The 19812-nt window shown below is 60.4% G+C and overlaps 2 protein-coding genes across 7 annotated transcripts in view; one reads left to right on the plus strand and one right to left on the minus strand.

Annotated features, from left to right (window-relative positions):
- Window positions 1–11005: 11005 nt before the first annotated feature.
- Window positions 11006–15668, plus strand: HIC1 (HIC ZBTB transcriptional repressor 1). 2 transcript variants are annotated; one of them, XM_055367135.2, is made up of 2 exons: window positions 11006–11223; window positions 12655–15668. In XM_055367135.2, exon 2 carries the CDS (start codon window positions 12675–12677, stop codon window positions 14817–14819), a length of 2145 nt encoding a protein of 714 aa, XP_055223110.1. In that variant the 5' UTR covers window positions 11006–11223; window positions 12655–12674; the 3' UTR covers window positions 14820–15668. The 2 variants fall into 2 exon arrangements, with proteins under 2 accessions (XP_055223110.1, XP_055223109.1); XM_055367134.2 differs by lacking the exon at window positions 11006–11223 and adding an exon at window positions 12094–12330.
- A 154-nt stretch (window positions 15669–15822) lies between these two features.
- SMG6 (SMG6 nonsense mediated mRNA decay factor) overlaps window positions 15823–19812 on the minus strand; it is a 243451-nt gene continuing 239461 nt past the window's right edge. For all 5 annotated transcript variants that reach the window (XM_004058242.5, XM_063700507.1, XM_063700508.1 and 2 more), the window contains one exon: window positions 15823–17597. In XM_004058242.5, the coding sequence (XP_004058290.2) occupies window positions 17467–17597 (131 nt within the window). In that variant the 3' untranslated portion in view covers window positions 15823–17466. The remainder of the gene's footprint in view (window positions 17598–19812) is intronic.

A 19812-nucleotide genomic window follows, 5' to 3' on the forward strand; every position in this document is an offset into this window, starting at 1 on the left:
TTTTGAGCATTTTTTTCCTGGTACACACAGAAAAACATTTTATAATGGAAGTCGGTTTCTTGGCCATCTACATAGTCTTCTGGGCAGCGCCAAGCAGGGAGGTGTTTCCAGTTGTGAGTCCTGGGACAGGCTCCTGCATGGGTGCACATACTCACATGTTATTGGTGGAAGTTTTAAGTCCCAAACTGAAGGGAAGGAGGCCTCGGTGGCACAATCAGGGAGGAATATACATCTGAGAAGTTCTGGGAAGACATCACCTGGCAAGGCTGCCTGAACCACAGTAATTTAGTCTTCCTCTATCCAGATCACTGAGAGTTGTGTGCTGGTCTTCTCTCAAACCCTGGATGTGTTCCCTGCTTCTCCCTAAGTGCTCTAACCTCGCTGAACTATGAGCCTGAAGGGTGGGTCGATGCCAGACCTTAGGTGGAGGCCAAAGACAGTACAGAATAAACAGCTTCTTCCTAAATTGACCCCATCTTGAGGGTTTCTGAGATTGATGCCATTCTTTAGTGACTACAGCCAAGGCCTAAGCAATCCAGCTGGTTTTCCCCTTGGGGCGTGTAGTTGTTCTTGGATACTTTGAAGATTGCTCACTCTTTTTTTTTTTGAGACAGGCTCACTCTGTCACCCAGGCTGGAGAGCAGTGGCCAAGATCCTGGCTCACTGCAACCTCAACCTCCTGGGTTCAAGCAATTCTGTCTCAGCCTCCTGAGTAGCTGGCGTTACAGGCATGCGCCACCACGCCTGGCTAATTTCTATATTTTTTTGTAGAGATGGGTTTTGCCACATTGCCCAGGCTGGTCTCAAACTCTTTAGCTCAAACAATCCACCTGCCTCAGCCTCCCAAAGTGCTAGGATTATAGGCCTGAGCCACTGCACCTACCTAGGATTGCCCACTCTTTTTTTGTTTTCTTTACTTTTAAAGACAAGGTCTGACTGTATCACCCAGGCTGGAGTGCAGTGGCACAATCTTGACAGCCTCCACCTCCCGGGCTCAAGCCATCCATCCTCCCACCTCAGCCTCGCAAGCAGCTGGGGCTGCAGGCGCAAATCACCATGCCTGGCTAATTTTTGTATTTTTTGTAGAGAAGGGGTTTCACCATGTTGTGCAGGATGGTCTCCAACTTGCGAGCTCAAGCAATCCACCTGTCCTGGCCTCCCAAAGTGCTGGAATTAACAGGCGTGAGCCACCTCACCTGGCCAATTGCCCACTCTTAACAAGATCCCTCCCATTTCCAGTGCCACCTGACACCCCCCACCCCCTGACACACACACACACACACACACACACACACTCTGTTTTCTGACTTCCTGCCTCTGCAAGACAAGAAGCCTGTTCTTTTTCTGGAAGATCACACCAACTCCTGTTTAGCCCTCAGACGTAGTTGCCAGGGAGCTAAGCAACTGAGCAGGAATTGTGGTCAGGGACACAGCACAAATACTCCAGCCCATTTTTCTGACAACCAGACTAATATCCCTTACATTACCGAAAGTTCTGGGTTCCTCACTACAGAGATTAGCTGTCCAAAATTAAAAAAAAAAAAACAACAAAACAGGAATTATCCGCCCAGAGACCTAGTTACTGGGTGTGGAAAGTGTGTGTGGGGAGGGGTGGGAGGTGGTTCTCCCTTGCTTCAGTTGGCTTCTGCCTTGTTTTAAGGAATCTTCTCCTTTAGCAAAAGGAGGAGACTTTGGAATGGATTGATTACACAGACTGTGGTATCTGACCCACTGAGTTTTAGAAAAAATTCTGATTTAAAGTTTCAGAAATTACACAGAAAAATTCAGATTTCTGGCTTCTCTGGAAATGATAGATCTGCAGTTCAGGGCTCCCATACCCTCATGGCAATCATAGGCTGCCCCCTTTAGCACCGTCCCAAGAGGTGAAAACGACTTGTACACCCCAGCTGCTTGGGATTATTGAGGATGAAAGTAGAGAGAAGGGGAGAAATATTGGGGAGTGAATTTTGAGCCAAGGCTTAAAATTAAAAGTGGGGGAGGTAGAGCCCAGCAGTAGTAGGTGGAGGAGAAGGGCTCCTGGCCGGGGTGAGGCTTCCTCCTGAGAACCATAGTGTGGAAGCTAGAGGGAAACATGGGGTCCACTAGTTCTAGACAAGTGGAACAGGTCACTTCCCATCATGCCGTCCAGGAGCAAGAGAGACTCTTAGGGGGTTGTGCCCCTCCCCACCCCCAATACGCAGATTCTGTGTACCATTTACATCCAGAACATTTGTTAAAACCTGAATTCTGGCCCTGCGCGGTGGCTCATGCCTGTAATCCCAGCACTTTGGGAGGCCGAGGCGGGCAGATCACCTGAGGTTGGGAGTTTGAGGCCAGCCAGACCAACAGAAAGAAACTCTGTCTCTACTAAAAATACAAAATTAGCCAAGCATGGTGGCGCACGCCTGTAATCCCAGCTACTTGGAAGGCCGAGGCAGGAGAATTGCTTGAACCCGGGAGGCGAAGGTTGCGGTAAGCCGAGATCGTGCTATTGCACTCCAACCTGGGCAACAAGAGCGAAACTCTGTCTCAAAAAAAAAAAAAAAAGTAGCTGGGCTTGGTGGCATGCACCTGTAATCCTACCTACTTGGTAGGCTGAGGCAGGAGAATCGCTTGAACCCAGGAGGCAGAGGTTGCAGTCAGCCGAAATTGTGCCACTGCACTCCAGCCTGGGTGACAGAGTGAGACTCCATCTCAAAAAACCAACTTGAATTCTGGGGCCAACTCCAGATGTACTGAGTCAGAATCACTGGGACCCAGGAATCTGCATTTTGGCAAATTGCCCCCATCATTCCCAAGCAGGGTATTTGAAAAACCACTGCCTTAGGGGTTGAATAAAAGTCTCTGGTGAGGGTGTGTTATTTGAAAAAACCCCTAGTGTGACTCTCTTGCAACCCACCAGGGAGGGGAACAAGCTCCCCAGAACAATCACTGGTTAAACATTTTCAATTTATAGCAAAGGAAAATTAGGTCCGAAGGATAGAAATAGGAATAACATTTATTTATTTATTTACTTACTTATTTGAGATGGAGTCTCGCTCTGTCACCCAGGCTGGAGTGCAGTGGTACAGTCTCCGCTCTCTGCGACCTCTGCCTCCTGAGTTCGAGCGATCCTCCTGCCTCAGCCTCCAGAGTAGCTGGGATTACAGGTGTGCATCACCACTCCCTGCTAATTTTTGCATTTTCAGTAGAGACAGGGTTTCGCCATGTTGGCCAGGCTGGTCTTGAACTCCTGATCTCAAGTGATTCGCCCACCTCAGCCTCCCAAAGTGTTGGGATTACAGGTGTGAGCCACTGTGCCCGGCCAGAAGAGCATTTATTGAGTAATAACTGTATACCAGACATTGTAATAAGCAAGAGCTTTAATGCTGCCTAATTTAGGGCCAGGTGCGATTGCTCATGCCTATAATCCCAGCACTTTGGGAGGCTAAGGCATGAGGATCAATTGAGCCCAGGAGTTCAGAACCAGCCTGGGAAACATAGTAAGACCCTCTCTCTACAAATAATTTAAAAGTTAGCTGGGTGTGGTGGCATGCACCTATGGTCCCAGCTACTCGGGAGGCTCAGGTGGGAGGATCACTTGAGCCCAGGAGTTTGAGGCTGCAGTAAGCTGTGATTGTGCCACTGTATTCCAGCCTGGGAGACAGAGCTAGACCCTGTCTCCAAAAAAAAAAAAGAAAAGAAAAGAAAAGAAAAAAAGCTACAAAAATTGGCTGGGGGTGGTGGTGCACGCCTGTAGTCCTAACTACTCAGGAGGCTGAGACAGGAGAATTGCTTGAACCTGGGAGGCGGAGGTTGCAGTGAGCCGAGATCATGCTACTGCACTTCAGCCTGGGCAACAGAGCAAGACTCCGTCTCAGAAGATAAAAACAAATAAAATTATATATCTATAACACATATATATTTTATATATATTAGGCAATAAATATATATAGCTTAAACCTTACAGCTTCATGTTTAATCTCACAACTTCATGAGGTAGGTACCATTATTATTATTACTATTTGAGACGGAGTGTCACTCAGCCACCCAGGCTGGAGTTCAGTGGCACAATCACGGCTCACTGCACCTCCGTCTCCTGGGTTCAAGTGATTCTAGTGCCTCAGCCTCCCAAGTAGCTGGAATTGCTGGCAAGCACCACCATGGCTGGCTAATTTTTGTGTTACTAGTAGAGACGGAGTTTGACCATATTGGCCAGGCTGGATTATTATTAAGACAGGGTCTACCTCTGTCACCGGGTGCAGGATCATGGCTCACTGCAGCCTCGACCTCTTTGGCTCAAGTGATCCTCCCGCTTCAGCCTCCTGAGTAGCTTAGCTGAGACTACAGGTGCCACCTATCACACTGGCTTTTTTTTTTTTTTTTAAAGATGGGGTCTCACTATGTTGCCCAGGCTGGTCTCGAATTTCTGGGCTCAAGCAGTCCTCCAGCCTCTGCCCCGCCCCGCAAAATGGTGTGATTACAGGCATGAGCCATGTCTCCCAGCCCTAAATAATGATTTTTTTTTGAGACAGGGTCTCACTCTGTCATCCAGGCTGGAGTACAGTGGTGCAATCACAGCTCACTGCAGCCTCGACCTCCCAGCCTCAAGCAATCCTCCCACCTCAACTTCCCAAGTAGCTGGGACTACAGGTGTGCACAACTAATTTTCTTTTTTTTCTTTCCTTTCTTCTTTCCTTTCTTTCTTTTTTGTAGAGATGGGAGTCGCATTGTATTGCCCAGGCTGGTCTTGAACTCCTGGGCTCAAGAGATCCTCCCACCTATGCCTCCCAAAGTGCTGGGATTACAGGCGTGAGCCACTGTGCCCTGCCCTAAATGATTTCTAAGATGCTAAACAACCCTGATGTACGGTCAATCCTCTGGTTCTTTCCCCTCTGACCACATTCTGACCTCTTCTCAGAATATCCCAACCATTTCTCTTTTCTACCTCTGATTCCACCTTGGATTCCTAAAGCTCTTAGGAGAGAGAGCCCCCTTAGCAAGGAACCCCTCAACAGCCCCAGGCCCAGAGTGAACCTGGGAGGTGGAGGTTGCAGTGAGACGAGATAGTGCCACTGCACTCCAGCCTGGGTGACAGAGCGAGACTGTCTCAGAAGAAAAAAAATAAAAGTATATGTATGTATAACATATATATAATATAGATTATATATAATTAGACAATAAATATATATAGCCTAAAGCTCAAGGTGTACCCCCCACATCCCGTTCATTCTGCCTAAGTGCACAGAGCTGGGGTCCCCTCCCAACACCACCCCTTCACAAACATGTAGTAGCCTAACAGAATACTTAAGATCAAAATAACATTCTGCTGTTTTTGGATTTTTACTTACATGATCCTATTTAATCCTCACAGTGCACCTGCCGAGGAGAAGAGATTATTATCCCGTTTTACAGAAAGCTCAGAAACAGAATATGGCCCCTTAAGCACCAGTTGCTGATGATGCCAGGTTGGACCTCTGGCTTCCCAGAGCACTACACCCAGCAGCACACTGCAGTCCACCCACTGACATCCCCTGGAACCCAGAAGCAAGTGCGTTTTAATCTGCAAGACCTCGGGGCCCTGGGGAGGTGGGATGGCTAGCATGTGGGTGTTGATTAGCTGGGAAACCGGCACGAGTGTCTTAGAAGTACTTCACAAAGGAGCCGGGTGGGGAGTGAAGGGGGGGGTGGGGCGTGAGACGTTAAGAAAAATTGGATTAACGTGTCGTGGGCTGGGTTGCATTAACCATTCCCAACACTATCTCTGGGGAAGTCTCACACTTGATATTCAATAGACATCCCCTGTAGTGGGTGATGTTGGCAGAGGCAGGGGACATATACAATAATATTTTTAGAGATCCTTGTTCACACTTCACCCGCACCAGAGGACTTCAGCCCCTGTGGTATTCACTCCTCTTTAGGGCTAATTTGAGAAACTGTCTCAAATTGGAATCCAGCACCTAGAGATAGGCTGAGGTGAGCAGGCTGAGGTGAGCAGGCTGATCTGTTCAGACGCTTCACGGACCAGGTTAACTTTACAAGTTCATTGGCTTCCAGAGGGTTGGGGACCCTTCTTATCCTCCTAGCTCAGAGGGAAAGATTCAAGAGTTTACTCTTCGCCCAATGCCCACTTCAGCTAGGGGTTCCTGGAAGAACGGGGCTGTGGAGTATCTCAGAAAACTTTCCTCCCTCTACTGTCTTCAGGCCCCAGGAGACAAACCTCCTTCCAAGCCTCCTGGTCCCAGTGGCTTCCCTCTCACCGAAATCGAAAGAACCCGAGTCCCAGCCCGACCCCTTCTCTCGCCGAGCCCTGGCTGGGATACCTTGGCCGGGAGGACAGGACGGCCTCAGGCTGGCCGCCAGACGCACTCCGCAGGCCGCGCGCGCTCGAGCCTCGGTGGACTCAGCCGCCAGCCCCGGGAGGCCGCCTCCCTGCGCAGCACCTCCTGCCACCCGCGCGGGCACGTGGGATCTTGACTCGCCGCCCCCGCCTCCTTCTGCTCCGCGTCCCCAGCCCGCGGCTCGGGGCGCGGCGTGGCGTGGCGCGGCGCGTGGGCGTGCTGCGGGGCGACCATGGCTGTAGACTGTTACCTCCAGTTCCCACAGTAACAATCGAAAGCCACGGTTGCCCTGGAGACGCGGGGGCGGGGCGCGCGGACGGCGCCGGCGCGGGGCGGGCTGACGTCAGGGCCGCGGGGGGCCGGGCGGGGCGGCGGGGGCTGAGGAGCGCGCGTGGGCCACCGCCCCTCGCAGCCCCTAGGGACCCGGACGGGGCGGCCCGATGGCGGCGCCTGCGTTGATCAGCACCGCGGACAGCGGCGGCGCGAGCAGCGGGCCGGGGGCGGGGCCCTGAGGGACGGGGACTGGGGGTCCCCGGGCGCGGCGGCGGCGGCCGGGGCCGCGGTCCTGGGGCGGGGCCAGGCGTCGGTGGCCGTGACTGGAGACTGTTACTGAGGGCGGCCCGGGCAGTAAGCAGTCTAGAGCCAAGGTGCCGGCGCGCTGTCCGGGCGGGGTGCCCCGGTCGCCCCGGCTGGGGGCTCTGCTGCTCCGCCTCCCCTGCGTCTTCCGCCCTGCCCCGCCGGGCGCTCGCGACCAGGCACGCGGCCCCTGACGTCAGAGGGCCGTGACGTCAAAGATGTCCCAGAGGGGGCACTTCCGGCGGGGGCGTGGGGGGGGCGGGGCGGGACCTGGCGAGGCCCCGCCCCCCCGGTCCTGAGAGGACAGCTCCGCTCGCAGAGGCGGGAAGCCGTGGGCGCCGCGGGACCCGCTGGACGGGAACTGCCGGGAAGGGGCGCCCGGCGCCATGCGGGGCGGGGGTCCCAGGAGGGCCGGGGAAGCGGGGGTGGGCGTCCGTCTCTCGCCTGCACCCCCGCTCAGCCGGCCCGGGCAGCGAGGCTGAGTCACCGCGCCGCAGGGAGGGAGAGGAGGGGGCGCGTCTCCTGGGGCGCCAGCACCTTCGCCTCACTTTCCTGGGAGAATGGCGCAGGAGCCCCAAGAAAGCCGGGGGGTGGTCTCCGAGGTCGGTCCTCCACTCGATGCTTCTCCGAAGTAGCTGCGTGTCCATCGGGCGCCGGCAGGTGCTGCGCGGGCTCGTGTCGTCTCTGGCCCCGGCTCCACAGCCGCGAGGGGACCCCGGTGCCCCCCGTCCGCCCCCATCCCCACCCCGGAGGGGCTGCCCCACCCGCCGCCTGCCCGTCCCTTCCTCGTCCTCCCGTCCGTGTGCGCACATCTGTCCCTCCGCGGCTGGTCCGTCCCGCTTACCTGGCGGGCCGCGTCGCCACTGCCCGGTCGCCTCCCGCAGCCTGGCCGGCGCGGCGGCTTTTATAGGCGCGCGTAGTACTCGTGCGGCGGCTCATTCATGCGGCCGCGGCTCCTACACACTGACGCGCTGCCGACGTCAGCGGGGAATTTAGGAAATGGGAAAAGGGGCTATTTATAGTGGCGAGGCGGGGGGTGGGGACCGAGGCGACCGGGAGGGGAGGAGGGGGCGCGGAAGCAGCGGCGGGGTAGGGGGAGCCGCGCCCCTGCCCAGCCGACAAGGGGTTAACTTTCCGGAACCGCGGGCCTGGGGCCGGGAAGGCGGCGCGGAGGGGCGCGGCGGACCCTTCGTGCTTATTCACGCTCTCCTTCCGGAGCCCCGCGGCTCCTGGGGGTCTTCACCTGGCAGCCCCTTCCCCCTCCTCAGTTCCTGGACCTGACGGCTCTGCCGTCACACCCCGCAAGGCCACTGCGGTGTCGCCACCCTCTCGTCCTGCAGGGTGGGCAGGAGAGGAAGCTGGACTCCCGTGGGGGCCTGGGGCGCAGCGAGGGCTGTGGCGTCGGGGGCCGGGAGAAGAAGAGTAGGGGAGCCCAAGGTAGCCCAGGAGTCCTTAGCGGAGGAGCCTGGGCCTGGGAGGGAAGGCCCAGCGGGGATTCAGGTACCACCCAGGAGCTGGAGACCCGAGGGACGGCAGAGAAGTTGGGGAAGGTGGGCCAACCTCCCCAGAAATGATGAGCAACGGGATCCTCTATGAGGGAGCTGGGGGAACGCGCCAGAGGTAGGGGTGAGAGGAATGGGCAGCCTCAGCAAGGGAGAGAGGAAAGGCTGTCAGTGCCACGCTCCAGAGCCTGGCAGCCAGGACCCACCTTCTGACCATTTGTGGCACGATGGACGCTCCCAGAGCTCACGTTAGGGTAATAGAGAGTGAAGGAGACCAGCAGCTTGGCCAAGAGGGGCCCCCCCAGGGGATGAGGAGGACGGTTTCCTGGAGGAGTTAATGTTCCTGGAGACCAGAATTGGCAGGGAGAGCCCATGACCTGTGGGGCAGTTCCCCTGGTTGGGAGCGGGGAAATGCATGGTCCTGGCCCAGCCTGGCTCCATCGAGATGGAGGAAGGGTCTAAATGAGAGGAGTGTGTGCAGACGAGGAGCTGGACCAGGATGGGGAGGGCTGTGCAAGGCATGGCCGGAAGAGCGGGGCAGGGAGAGAAAGGTCGAAGAGTGAAGTGCACAGGAGGGCAAGGCGGTCCTCACACTGCCTGGGCTGGGGCAGGGCTGTGAGACCCTCCCTTACAGAAGCAATGAGGGCTTGAGGATGGGGGTTAGGGGCAGTAAGTTAACTTGGGGAGCGGATGTGGGGGAACGCTGAAGAATAAAGACTGTGGGCACAGCAGGCCCCTGGGGCAGGTTAGCAATGCACAGACTCCACTGCACAAGATACATGGGGCTGAGGGGCTCTTTGGAAGTCGGGGGTGGGGGATGTGGCTCTATCAAAAAGAGAAAAGATAAAAGAGAGGGGGTCAGAGAGGCCCTGCATAGTCTGGATTTGGCCTACTAGAGCTCCAGTTTTCTTGCCGCTAGCCTTTGTCCCAGGGATTCTGTTATTCACAAATGCCTTCCTGCTCGGTGGAAGAACTCCTATTCATCCGTCAAAGCCCAGCTCCAGGAGCACTTATGAGGAGCCTCTCCACCTCCCCTCAACACTCCGTAACTTCCACCTCAGGCCGCAGCACGTCCCTCGGGCGAGATGTCGGGGTCCGCCTTCCCTAGAGACCGGCAGCTCCGGAGGCCTCCGTTTTCCTCTTTGGGACCTCACTGCTTCTAAAGTGAGGATGCTATGGGGAGACATGGGAGAGGGAGTGGGTAAGATGGATCCAGAACACGGGGCGGACTCAGGCAGCGGCGGGAATCAGGCGGACTTGTTTGGACCGAAGCCTCCGCCAGGCACCGAAGCCGTGAAGTCGCCTGCGCAGCAAAGGGAGCCTCCGGGGGGCGCCCGAGACCTTGGTGTCGCTCGGGGGCCGCTGGTAGCCGCGCCCGCTGCCCCTCGCCCGGTGACTCAGCCGGTACCTCTGGCGGGGCCATGGGGGCCAGAGGACAGCGCGGGGGGCGGCGAGCGCGGTTGCTAAGCTCTCCAAGGCCTCGGAGGGACAGGATCTGGGCGCACCTCATCGGTTGCCATGGTAACGCAGCGCCCCAGCCCCTCGCGCTCCGCGGCGGAGGGAGGCGCAGCCAATCGGAAGCGGCAGAGTTCTCGGGGACCCCCCCCCCCCGCTCCACGCCGAGTGTGGGCGGGGGTCAGGAGGTGCGGGGCGGAGGCGGAGCGTGGGCCGCGGAGTTCCGGCGTTCGCAGGAGGCTTGGTGCGCGGCGGGGCTGCACGGGGCCACTTCCGGAGTAGTACTGCGAGCAGCGGCGCGACAGTGCGGGGTCCCCTTTCTCCCAGAAGAGACATCACCCACACAAACCTGACCTTCACGTGGGGCGCGGGACCTTGCGGGGTCCCAGCCGCAGGCGCCCCTGTTGTTTCCTTCGGGCGGGTGGGTTGGAGAAAAAGTCCACGCGGGATTCTTCAAAACGGCGTACAGGGGGATTCTAGGGCCCCATGGTTACTTCTTTGGACCCCCCGGAGGCGCTGTCCAGCCACTTCCAGTCGCACTGATGACTCGTCGTGGGTTCCCTTAGGAGACCCGAAAGTTCAGGGCAGGCTGTGTGGGTAACACCTGTGCCCAGGTCCCCGGAGGGCCCTACGTGGCTGCCCCTGGAGTATCCCAGAGCGCTAGGGCTGCGGGAAGGGGCGGGTGTGCTTCTGGAAACATGCGCGCCTGTTAGTATCAGTGCCTGGAGAGGGCTGGGGACAAATCAGTTTATGCCGCGCACACCGAATCCATGCGCCAGAGTGAGGGTGGGTGTGTTGGGGAGTGCGTCCAAGTGGACAGTGCCGTGCAGTAATATTTACGGGGAGTTCCAGGAGAGCTCGGCTACTCCTGCTCAGGATAACCTCTCCCCCACCACCCGAGTCCCGTGCTTGCGGGCAGGACTTTTCCGAACTGGGGCTGTGTGCCTAGAAATACGTACATGGGAGCGCTCAGCTCAAAGCCCCAGGGTTTCTGGGACTCGCGTGTCCGGGGTCGGGGTCCCAGGTGGGTACAGGTGGGAGGGCGAACCTGCGGGTAGGATGGGCCCCTCCCCGCGGGCTCAGCATCTGTGCGCCGCCAGCTCAGGTGCGCGGGAGGAAGGCAGCGGCCTGCCGCGCAGAGCCTTGCGCGCCCGCGAGGTGGCGCCATAGCCGCAGCAGCGCCCGCCGGCCCGGGCCGCTCCAGATAAGAGTGTGCGGAAAGCGCGGCGGGGCTGAGACGCGACCAGGACGCGGGGAGGACGGACCAGCAGGACAGACCGACCGGGGGCCCGGCGGGCGGAGGGCAGCGCAGCCACGTCCCCCCTGGATCCGCCGTCAGCCGGGCCCGGGGCTTTCGACATGCCCCCCAGGTGGGTCCTCGAGCCGGGGACCGGGAGGGACGGGGGACCCGGGACAGCCCGGTCCTCGTGCGTCGGCCGCCTCGGGCGCATCTTCTGGCGCGGGTGCCCCATCGCGGCTGGCGGCTGGCGTTCAGGGCTCCGGGTGTCGTCCCTTTCGGACTCAGGACCACCGGGCCGCGGCTCCGTGCCGGGTTCACGGCGTGGTCAGCGGCCCGGGGCCGGCTCTGCCCGCACATGGGCTGGAGAGGCGAGGGGAAGGGAAGGGAAGGGGAGCTGGCGGGCGGGGCTGGCAGGGGCGCTGCCCTGGCACAGCTCGGGGCCTGGCAGCGGCGGGTGGGGCATCGGCTAAGAGCTGCCACGGCCGCGGGGAGGGGAGCCCGGCCCGCCGGGACCGCAGGTAACGGGCCGCGGGGCCCCGCGGGCCAGGAGGGGAACGGGGTCGGGCGGGCGAGCAGCGGGCAGGGGAGCTCAGGGCTCGGCTCCGGCTCTGCCGCCGGATTTGGGGGCCGCGAGGAAGAGCTGCGAGCCGAGGGCCTGGGGCCGGCGCACTCCTCCCGCCCTGTCTGCAGTTGGAAAACTTTTCCCCAAGTTTGGGGCGGCGGAGTTCCGGGGGAGAAGGGGCCGGGGGAGCCGCGGAGGGAGGCGCCGGGCCCGCGCGTGTAGGGCCCAGGCCGAGGCCGGGACGCGGGTGGGGCGCAGGCCCGGGTCAGGGCCGCAGCCGGCTGTGCGCCGTGCCCGCCCGGGGCGCTGCCCCCTCCCTCCCCTGGGAGCTGCGTGGCTCCCCCCTCCCCCCCACCTGCTTCCTGCCTCAGCCTCCTGCCCCGATATAACGCCCTCCCCGCGCCGGGCCCGGCCTTCGCGCTCTGCCCGCCACGGCAGCCGCTGCCTCCGCTCCCCGCGCGGCCGCCGCCCGGGCCCCGACCGAGGGTTGACAGCCCCCGGCCAGGGTGGCGCCAGGGCGGGCACCGCGCTCCCCTCCTCCGTATCACTTCCCCCAACTGGGGCAACTTCTCCCGAGGCGGGAGGCGCTGGTTCCTCGGCTCCCTTTCTCCCTACTTGGGTAAACTTCTCCGCCCTGAATGACTTTTCCTGAAGCGGACATTTTACTTAAATCGGGTAACTGTCTCCAAAAGGGTCACTTCGCCTGAACAGTTTTCTTCTCGGAAGCCCCAGCACCCAGCCAGGTGCCCTGGGGCGTGCAGGCCGACCTGGCCTCCCCTCCACCGGCGGCCGCTCACCTCCTGCTCCTTCTCCTGGTCCGGGCGGGCCGGCCTGGGCTCCCACTCCAGAGGGCAGCCGGTCCTTCGCCGGTGCCCAGGCCGCAGGGCTGATGCCCCCGCTCAGCTGAGGGAAGGGGAAGTGGAGGGGAGAAGTGCCGGGCTGGGGCCAGGCGGCCAGGGCGCCGCACGGCTCTCACCCGGCCGGTGTGTGTCCCCGCAGGAGAGTGTGCTGGGCAGACGATGCTGGACACGATGGAGGCGCCCGGCCACTCCAGGCAGCTGCTGCTGCAGCTCAACAACCAGCGCACCAAGGGCTTCTTGTGCGACGTGATCATCGTGGTGCAGAACGCCCTCTTCCGCGCGCACAAGAACGTGCTGGCGGCCAGCAGTGCCTACCTCAAGTCCCTGGTGGTGCATGACAACCTGCTCAACCTGGACCATGACATGGTGAGCCCGGCCGTGTTCCGCCTGGTGCTGGACTTCATCTACACCGGCCGCCTGGCTGACGGCGCAGAGGCGGCTGCGGCCGCGGCCGTGGCCCCGGGGGCTGAGCCGAGCCTGGGCGCCGTGCTGGCCGCCGCCAGCTACCTGCAGATCCCCGACCTCGTGGCGCTGTGCAAGAAACGCCTCAAGCGCCACGGCAAGTACTGCCACCTGCGGGGCGGCGGCGGCGGCGGCGGCGGCTACGCGCCCTATGGTCGGCCGGGCCGGGGCCTGCGGGCCGCCACGCCGGTCATCCAGGCCTGCTACCCGTCCCCAGTCGGGCCTCCGCCGCCTCCTGCCGCGGAGCCGCCCTCGGGCCCAGAGGCCGCGGTCAACACGCACTGCGCCGAGCTGTACGCGTCGGGACCCGGCCCGGCCGCCGCACTCTGTGCCTCGGAGCGCCGCTGCTCCCCTCTTTGTGGCCTGGACCTGTCCAAGAAGAGCCCCCCGGGCTCCGCGGCGCCAGAGCGGTCGCTGGCTGAGCGCGAGCTGCCCCCGCGCCCGGACAGCCCTCCCAGCGCCGGCCCCGCCGCCTACAAGGAGCCGCCTCTCGCCCTGCCGTCGCTGCCGCCGCTGCCCTTCCAGAAGCTGGAGGAGGCCGCACCGCCTTCCGACCCATTTCGCGGCGGCAGCGGCAGCCCGGGACCCGAGCCCCCCGGCCGCCCCGACGGGCCTAGTCTCCTCTATCGCTGGATGAAGCACGAGCCGGGCCTGGGTAGCTATGGCGACGAGCTGGGCCGGGAGCGCGGCTCCCCCAGCGAGCGCTGCGAAGAGCGTGGTGGGGACGCGGCCGTCTCGCCCGGGGGGCCCCCGCTCGGCCTGGCGCCGCCGCCGCGCTACCCTGGCAGCCTGGACGGGCCCGGCGCTGGCGGCGACGGCGACGACTACAAGAGCAGCAGCGAGGAGACCGGTAGCAGCGAGGACCCCAGCCCGCCTGGCGGCCACCTCGAGGGCTACCCATGCCCGCACCTGGCCTATGGCGAGCCCGAGAGCTTCGGTGACAACCTGTACGTGTGCATTCCGTGCGGCAAGGGCTTCCCCAGCTCTGAGCAGCTGAACGCGCACGTGGAGGCTCACGTGGAGGAGGAGGAAGCGCTGTACGGCAGGGCCGAGGCGGCCGAAGTGGCCGCTGGGGCTGCCGGCCTAGGGCCCCCTTTTGGAGGCGGCGGGGACAAGGTCGCCGGGGCTCCGGGTGGCCTGGGAGAGCTGCTGCGGCCCTACCGCTGCGCGTCGTGCGACAAGAGCTACAAGGACCCGGCCACGCTGCGGCAGCACGAGAAGACGCACTGGCTGACCCGGCCCTACCCGTGCACCATCTGCGGGAAGAAGTTCACGCAGCGTGGGACCATGACGCGCCACATGCGCAGCCACCTGGGCCTCAAGCCCTTCGCGTGCGACGCGTGCGGCATGCGGTTCACGCGCCAGTACCGCCTCACCGAGCACATGCGCATCCACTCGGGCGAGAAGCCCTACGAGTGCCAGGTGTGCGGCGGCAAGTTCGCACAGCAACGCAACCTCATCAGCCACATGAAGATGCACGCCGTGGGGGGCGCGGCCGGCGCGGCCGGGGCGCTGGCGGGCTTGGGGGGGCTCCCCGGCGTCCCCGGCCCCGACGGCAAGGGCAAGCTCGACTTCCCCGAGGGCGTCTTTGCTGTGGCTCGCCTCACGGCCGAGCAGCTGAGCCTGAAGCAGCAGGACAAGGCGGCCGCGGCCGAGCTGCTGGCGCAGACCACGCACTTCCTGCACGACCCCAAGGTGGCGCTGGAGAGCCTCTACCCGCTGGCCAAGTTCACGGCCGAGCTGGGCCTCAGCCCCGACAAGGCGGCCGAGGTGCTGAGCCAGGGCGCTCACCTGGCGGCGGGGCCCGACGGCCGGACCATCGACCGTTTCTCTCCCACCTAGAGCGCCCCTCGCCAGCCCGCTCTGTCGCTGCTGCGCGGCCCTGGCCCGCACCCCAGGGAGCAGCGGGGGCGGCGCGCAGGCCCACTGTGCCCGGGACAACCGCAGCGTCGCCACAGTGGCGGCTCCACCTCTCGGCGGCCTCACCTGGCCTCACTGCTTCGTGCCTTAGCTCGGGGGTCGGGGGAAAACCCCGGGACGGGGGTGGGATGGGGTAAGGGAAATTTATATTTTTGATATCAGCTTTGACCAAAGGAGACCCCAGGCCCCTCCCGCCTCTTCCTGTGGTTCGTCGGCCCCCTCCCCCGGCTCCGCGCTGCTCTTAGAGGGGGAGGGGTGTCACTGTTGGGGCACTCCTAGCCCTACCTCCGGCCCTTGCGACCACACCCATTCTCACTGTGAATCTCCCCGCTGGGGTCGGAGCGTCGGGCAGAGTTGGGGAGTGGGGAGGGGACTGAGCCGGCCGGAGGGCCCCCCGCACCCCCGCTCCCACCCACCCCGGGACTGATAATGTGAAGTTCCTCATTTTGCACAAGTGGCACTAGCCCCAGGGCCAACCCTTCCTTCCTCAACCACCAAGGGCGGGGAGTTCTGGAGTCGGAGGGCGAAGAGCCTACCGGGTCTCCCACTCCCGCGGTGCCCTCCCTTCCCTTCCCTGCGGCCCCGGACCATATTTATTGCATGCGCCCCGGCGGCCCCCCATCCCGAGCCCAGGCTGGGCTGGGCTGGAACGCGGTCTCTTTAGCTCCCTCCTCTTCGTTTGTATATTTCCTACCTTGTACACAGGCTCTTCCAGAGCCGCTTCCATTTTCTATACTCGAACCAAACAGCAATAAAGCAGTAACCAAGGACCCCGACCCCGCTGCTCTCTTCTGCCCCTGCACAAGGACCTGGATGGGCTGCGCCCACTGGGTGGAGGAGCCAGAAAGGGCCACCCTCACACAGGTGCAGAGGCTTGGACCTGCCTCCCTCCCCAGTCCCAGAAACAGATCAGCAAAAGGTCAGGTATGTTTCATAACTAAAAATTTATTAAGGAAACAAAACCAGTGCTGCAAACGGGACAGAAAGGAGAGATGGGTCTCCCTCCCGACCACCCAGTCATCGGCCTTCCAGCTGGGGAGAGAATCTTAAAGGAGAGGCCGGGGACCCTGTACTCCAAAGAGCCCAGTCTTCTGAGACTCTAGGGGACTCCTACCCCCCAAACTACTGGCCTTGGCTCCCCTACACGGTACCCCATCGCTTCTGGCATAGTCCTGGGCCTCAGGGAGCGCAGAGCTGCGCACCCATCCTCCAGGCAGGCTGTGCAGTCAGGCCATGGGCTCTGGGGTATCCCCCACTGGTCCCATTAACATTTGCCCCTGGCTCCACCGAAAACCCCATCTTCCCCTAAGTTGTCCTTGTCTCTGGCCCTGGGTTTCAGGAACTCATTCTTGGTAAGGAAGCCTCCCCACTGAGGTATCAGCTAAAGGGGCAAGGAAAGGGCCCCTGTGTCAGTTTTTCCGGGGAGTGAGGGCAAAGCTAGAAACCAGGTTAGGCGACGGTGCCCCAGGCACTGGAATGCCTGAGGCTGGGCTGTCCACGCCTGGAAGTTTCTCCCAGCACAGGAGCCAAGGGCGGAAGGCCCTGGGTGGGAGAGCTGTACTAGGTTCCTGCCATGGGTAGTAGAGAGGGAAAGTTCAGAGTGAGAACCCCTACGACGAGGAACCGCAGTGAAGAAATGAAGGGGATCAGGGAGGTGAAAAGGATCAACTAGAAGGGGAAGGAGGGTGAGGGGCTATTCTGGAGGGAGGGTAGGCGGGCAAGGAGGGGTGAAGGGGGAGCTGAGGAGAGTCAGGACATTTCCTGAAGAGGAAGCTAGACGGAAAGAAAGGCCAGTGAGGAGAGAGGGAGCAGGTGGAGGCCACCCGAGAGCACGGGCCTGAGACCAGATGCCCCTTTCCTCTAGACTCATGACTGTCCACGGGGAAGCAACTGGCAAAGTGTGAGGGACCCAGGTTGATAAGGGCAGGAGGAAGAGCAGCAGGAAGGGTGTGTGGTAAGTCTGGGGTGGATGGTAGAAGAGGTGGGGGCCCAGGGCTGCTGTTACGGACATGGTGTCTAGAAGTCGACTTGGGTTCATGGGCGAGTCCAGGCCTCAGGGAGACTGGGGACACACACCCTGGGCACTTCTTCCTGACTTAACCAAAGCCTCTTGAACACATTCAGGACAGAGGTTCTGAAGATGAAAGGGAACTGTGATTTCACTGCATCTGACGGAAACTCTGAACCCCTGCCCTGTCTCCACTGGAGAAAGTGGCTGCGTCCCCAGGCGAGAAGGCCCTCCCTCAGCCTTGGAATGAGACGGGGGAGGGAGAAAGGCTGAGAGCATGGGCGGCCTATCTGGCTTGCCCAGCTGCTGTTGCTGTAGCCAGCCACCTCCCTGCTAAATCCTGGCAGCCCAGGAGGGTCCCAGCAGCTTCCGCCCGATCCTTGGGAGGGGCTCTGTGAGAAGCAGGTCCCCCACAGCATGGCCACGGCGTGGGTTGGAAGAGGATGGTTTATTGTCTGGGTGGATTGGTGGCTCAGGCACGTGGGCATCTTCCGTGCTACACTGGGCGCCTGGTGGCCTTTCAGGAACGGTTCCACGGGGGGGGGGCCCAGTGTGGCTCCCTCAGCCCACCTGGGCCCACGTGAGGAAGGCTGGGATGTCCCGTACAGGAACATTCCTTGTGAGCGCCTTCACACGCAGGTTCCGGTCATCCGTCAACAGCACCACCTCCCGCAGTAGCCGGATTGGCTCCTCTGTGGGCATGAGAGAGCAGAAGGCTGTCACTGAGGACAGGAGGCAGAGGGCTGGCTGCTCTTCTCACCCTGGAGAATGTGGTCCTGGGGAGGGGGTGCCACACTAGCCGTGTCTTGGCCCTTCTACCAGTCCTTTCCTCCGTCCGGGCTCTCAGCCCCGGGGACCCTCCCCTGCTGGCTTAGAGAGGGCTGCACCGGGCTTCTGCCTTGACTCCGGCCTCCCATACAGTACTCTCTTCTGCCTAGTTCCCAAAAGCTGCCCAAACCCGCCAGCCTCCCAGGACCCTAAACTGAGGGAACAGAAGCAGCCCCTTGACCTCTACTCCTTTTTACCACATGGCTGGCCCCCAAATCACAACACCGCTCTCCCCACACCCCACTTTTTTTTTTTAACAAGTCCTCTCCCTCTAAAAGCCAGCAGGTTGAAGCTTTAGGCATCCAGAGGCAGAAAACTAAAGATGGAACAGAAAATGTACCCAGGGTTTTCCAGATGTGGGGAGAGAGGTTAGCTTAAGGGAGCCCTGAGGAGAGGAGAGGGTAAGGGTCTTGGCAGAATTGTGCCAACGGCACACCAAGGCTTTGGCCAACCGGTTGCCCCTGCTAAGTAACAGTAATCCATGTATACAGGCAAAAGTCTCTAAGAGGACAGAAGAGTAAAAAGGAAGAGTAGAGTTAAGATGATGATCCCAGTTCTCCGTCTTGTACCCCAGGGAAGACCTGTGTATCCTTCCAGGTTTCTTTAGGCACATTTACAAGTACATACACTTGGACATATAACCTTTTTTTCCTACATCATCATGATCATATTAGCCACACTTTCAGAGTATATACTTAAAAGATCTTTCTATAGTGGCACAGCTATCTTTCATTCTTTTTAGATGACTTTTTTTTTTAAGCACAGTCTCTCCACTACCTCTCTTTCCCTAACTCCCTAATCTTTAACACATTGGAGAGAATTTAAGCCAGGGACAAGCACTCACACAAGTGACATCCCTACCCTGACAGGCCTGCTTGGGTGGCAGGTCTACTCGTCAGTCCCAGCCTGGGCATTTCCTGACAGAGGTCCAGGTCCGGCAGACAGCAAGGCACAGGAAGTGTCCTGCCGTGCTCACTGACTGCATGGGCTGGCGGGGGTGGGGGGCTGCAAATATCCATGTCAGACCTGAGCAGTCTCAGGCTTGCCAGCTCCAGGCAGGGAGGCTGAGAACTGGCTTTCAGCCTGGGGAGGAGTTTGGAGGATTCGGGAGGGAGAGGTTTGTGGGGTTGGTGGTGGCGAGAGAAGAGGACAGGAGGAAGGAGAGTGTGAAGGGTGGCAAGGGGCTGTGGTGGGCAGAGGGGAGAGGAAGGTGGCCTCGGGTGAGGGGATACTCAGAGACTACTCAGCTGCCTGGGCCGGGCCCCTCTGCAGATAAGTGTGGCTGCGGTGGTGGTATGCAGGGCTGTGTGGGGCTCCCAGCTGGCTGGCTGCGTCTGTAGCAGCCCCACTATTCCTGCCCTGGGCCTCAAACCAGGAGTGTCCCAGGCCTTAGGTCAGCTAACCAAGGCCCGACATTGCTGGCAGGGGTCTGCAGGGGTTTCTGTGGATACTTTGACATTTTTCACAATAAACATCCTCTGTTTTGACACTGGTAACTTCACTTTGTTAGAAACCAGAGACTGTCATCTTGTCAGGCCCCATCCGCCATAATCCACATGATTTTAAAATTCAACATCGTTTACACATAAACATTTAGTGACGGTTTCTCTGTGAATCTGACAAGTTAATCTGCTAAGAATTCACACTGACAAATGAGGTTTGATTACACCAGCCATTGCTGATGTAATTCTGATAGGGGCGGTCCCCAGGATGGCAATGGGTTCCTGTAGGCTGTTTGGGGTGAAGTCGGGGGTGGGAGGACTAGTAGGGCCAAAGCCAAAATGTGTCCGTTCTGAGAAAGAAAGTTCTGAGGCTGGGGTGGGGCCCAGCAGTCCTGGAACCACACTTCCCAACAAGGCCTTCAGCAATCCCGCCTACCTCTCTCTCAGGAGGTACCCCTCTAGGAAGCTCAGGCTTGCCAGCTCCAGGCAGGGAGGCTGAGAACTGGCTTTCAGCATGGGGAGGAGTTTGGAAGATTTGGGAGGGAGAGGTTTGTGGGGTTGGTGGTGACGAGAGAAGACGACAGGAGGAAGGAGAGTGTGAAGGGAGGCAAGGGGCTGTGGTGGGCAGAGGGGAGAG

Source organism: Gorilla gorilla, chromosome 19 (assembly GCF_029281585.2).
Source record: "Gorilla gorilla gorilla isolate KB3781 chromosome 19, NHGRI_mGorGor1-v2.1_pri, whole genome shotgun sequence".
Classification (NCBI taxonomy): Eukaryota; Metazoa; Chordata; class Mammalia; order Primates; family Hominidae; genus Gorilla; species Gorilla gorilla.

What these genes read in the sequence shown, in the direction of transcription:
- HIC1 (XM_055367134.2), top strand. Translation starts at nt 12,294, where the DNA reads ATGACTTTTCCTGAAGCGGACATTTTACTTAAATCGG. An exon ending in GGACATTTTACTTAAATCGG is followed by an intron (nt 12,331 to 12,654) that starts GTAACTGTCTCC and finishes GTGTCCCCGCAG; the next exon opens with GAGAGTGTGCTGGGCAGACG.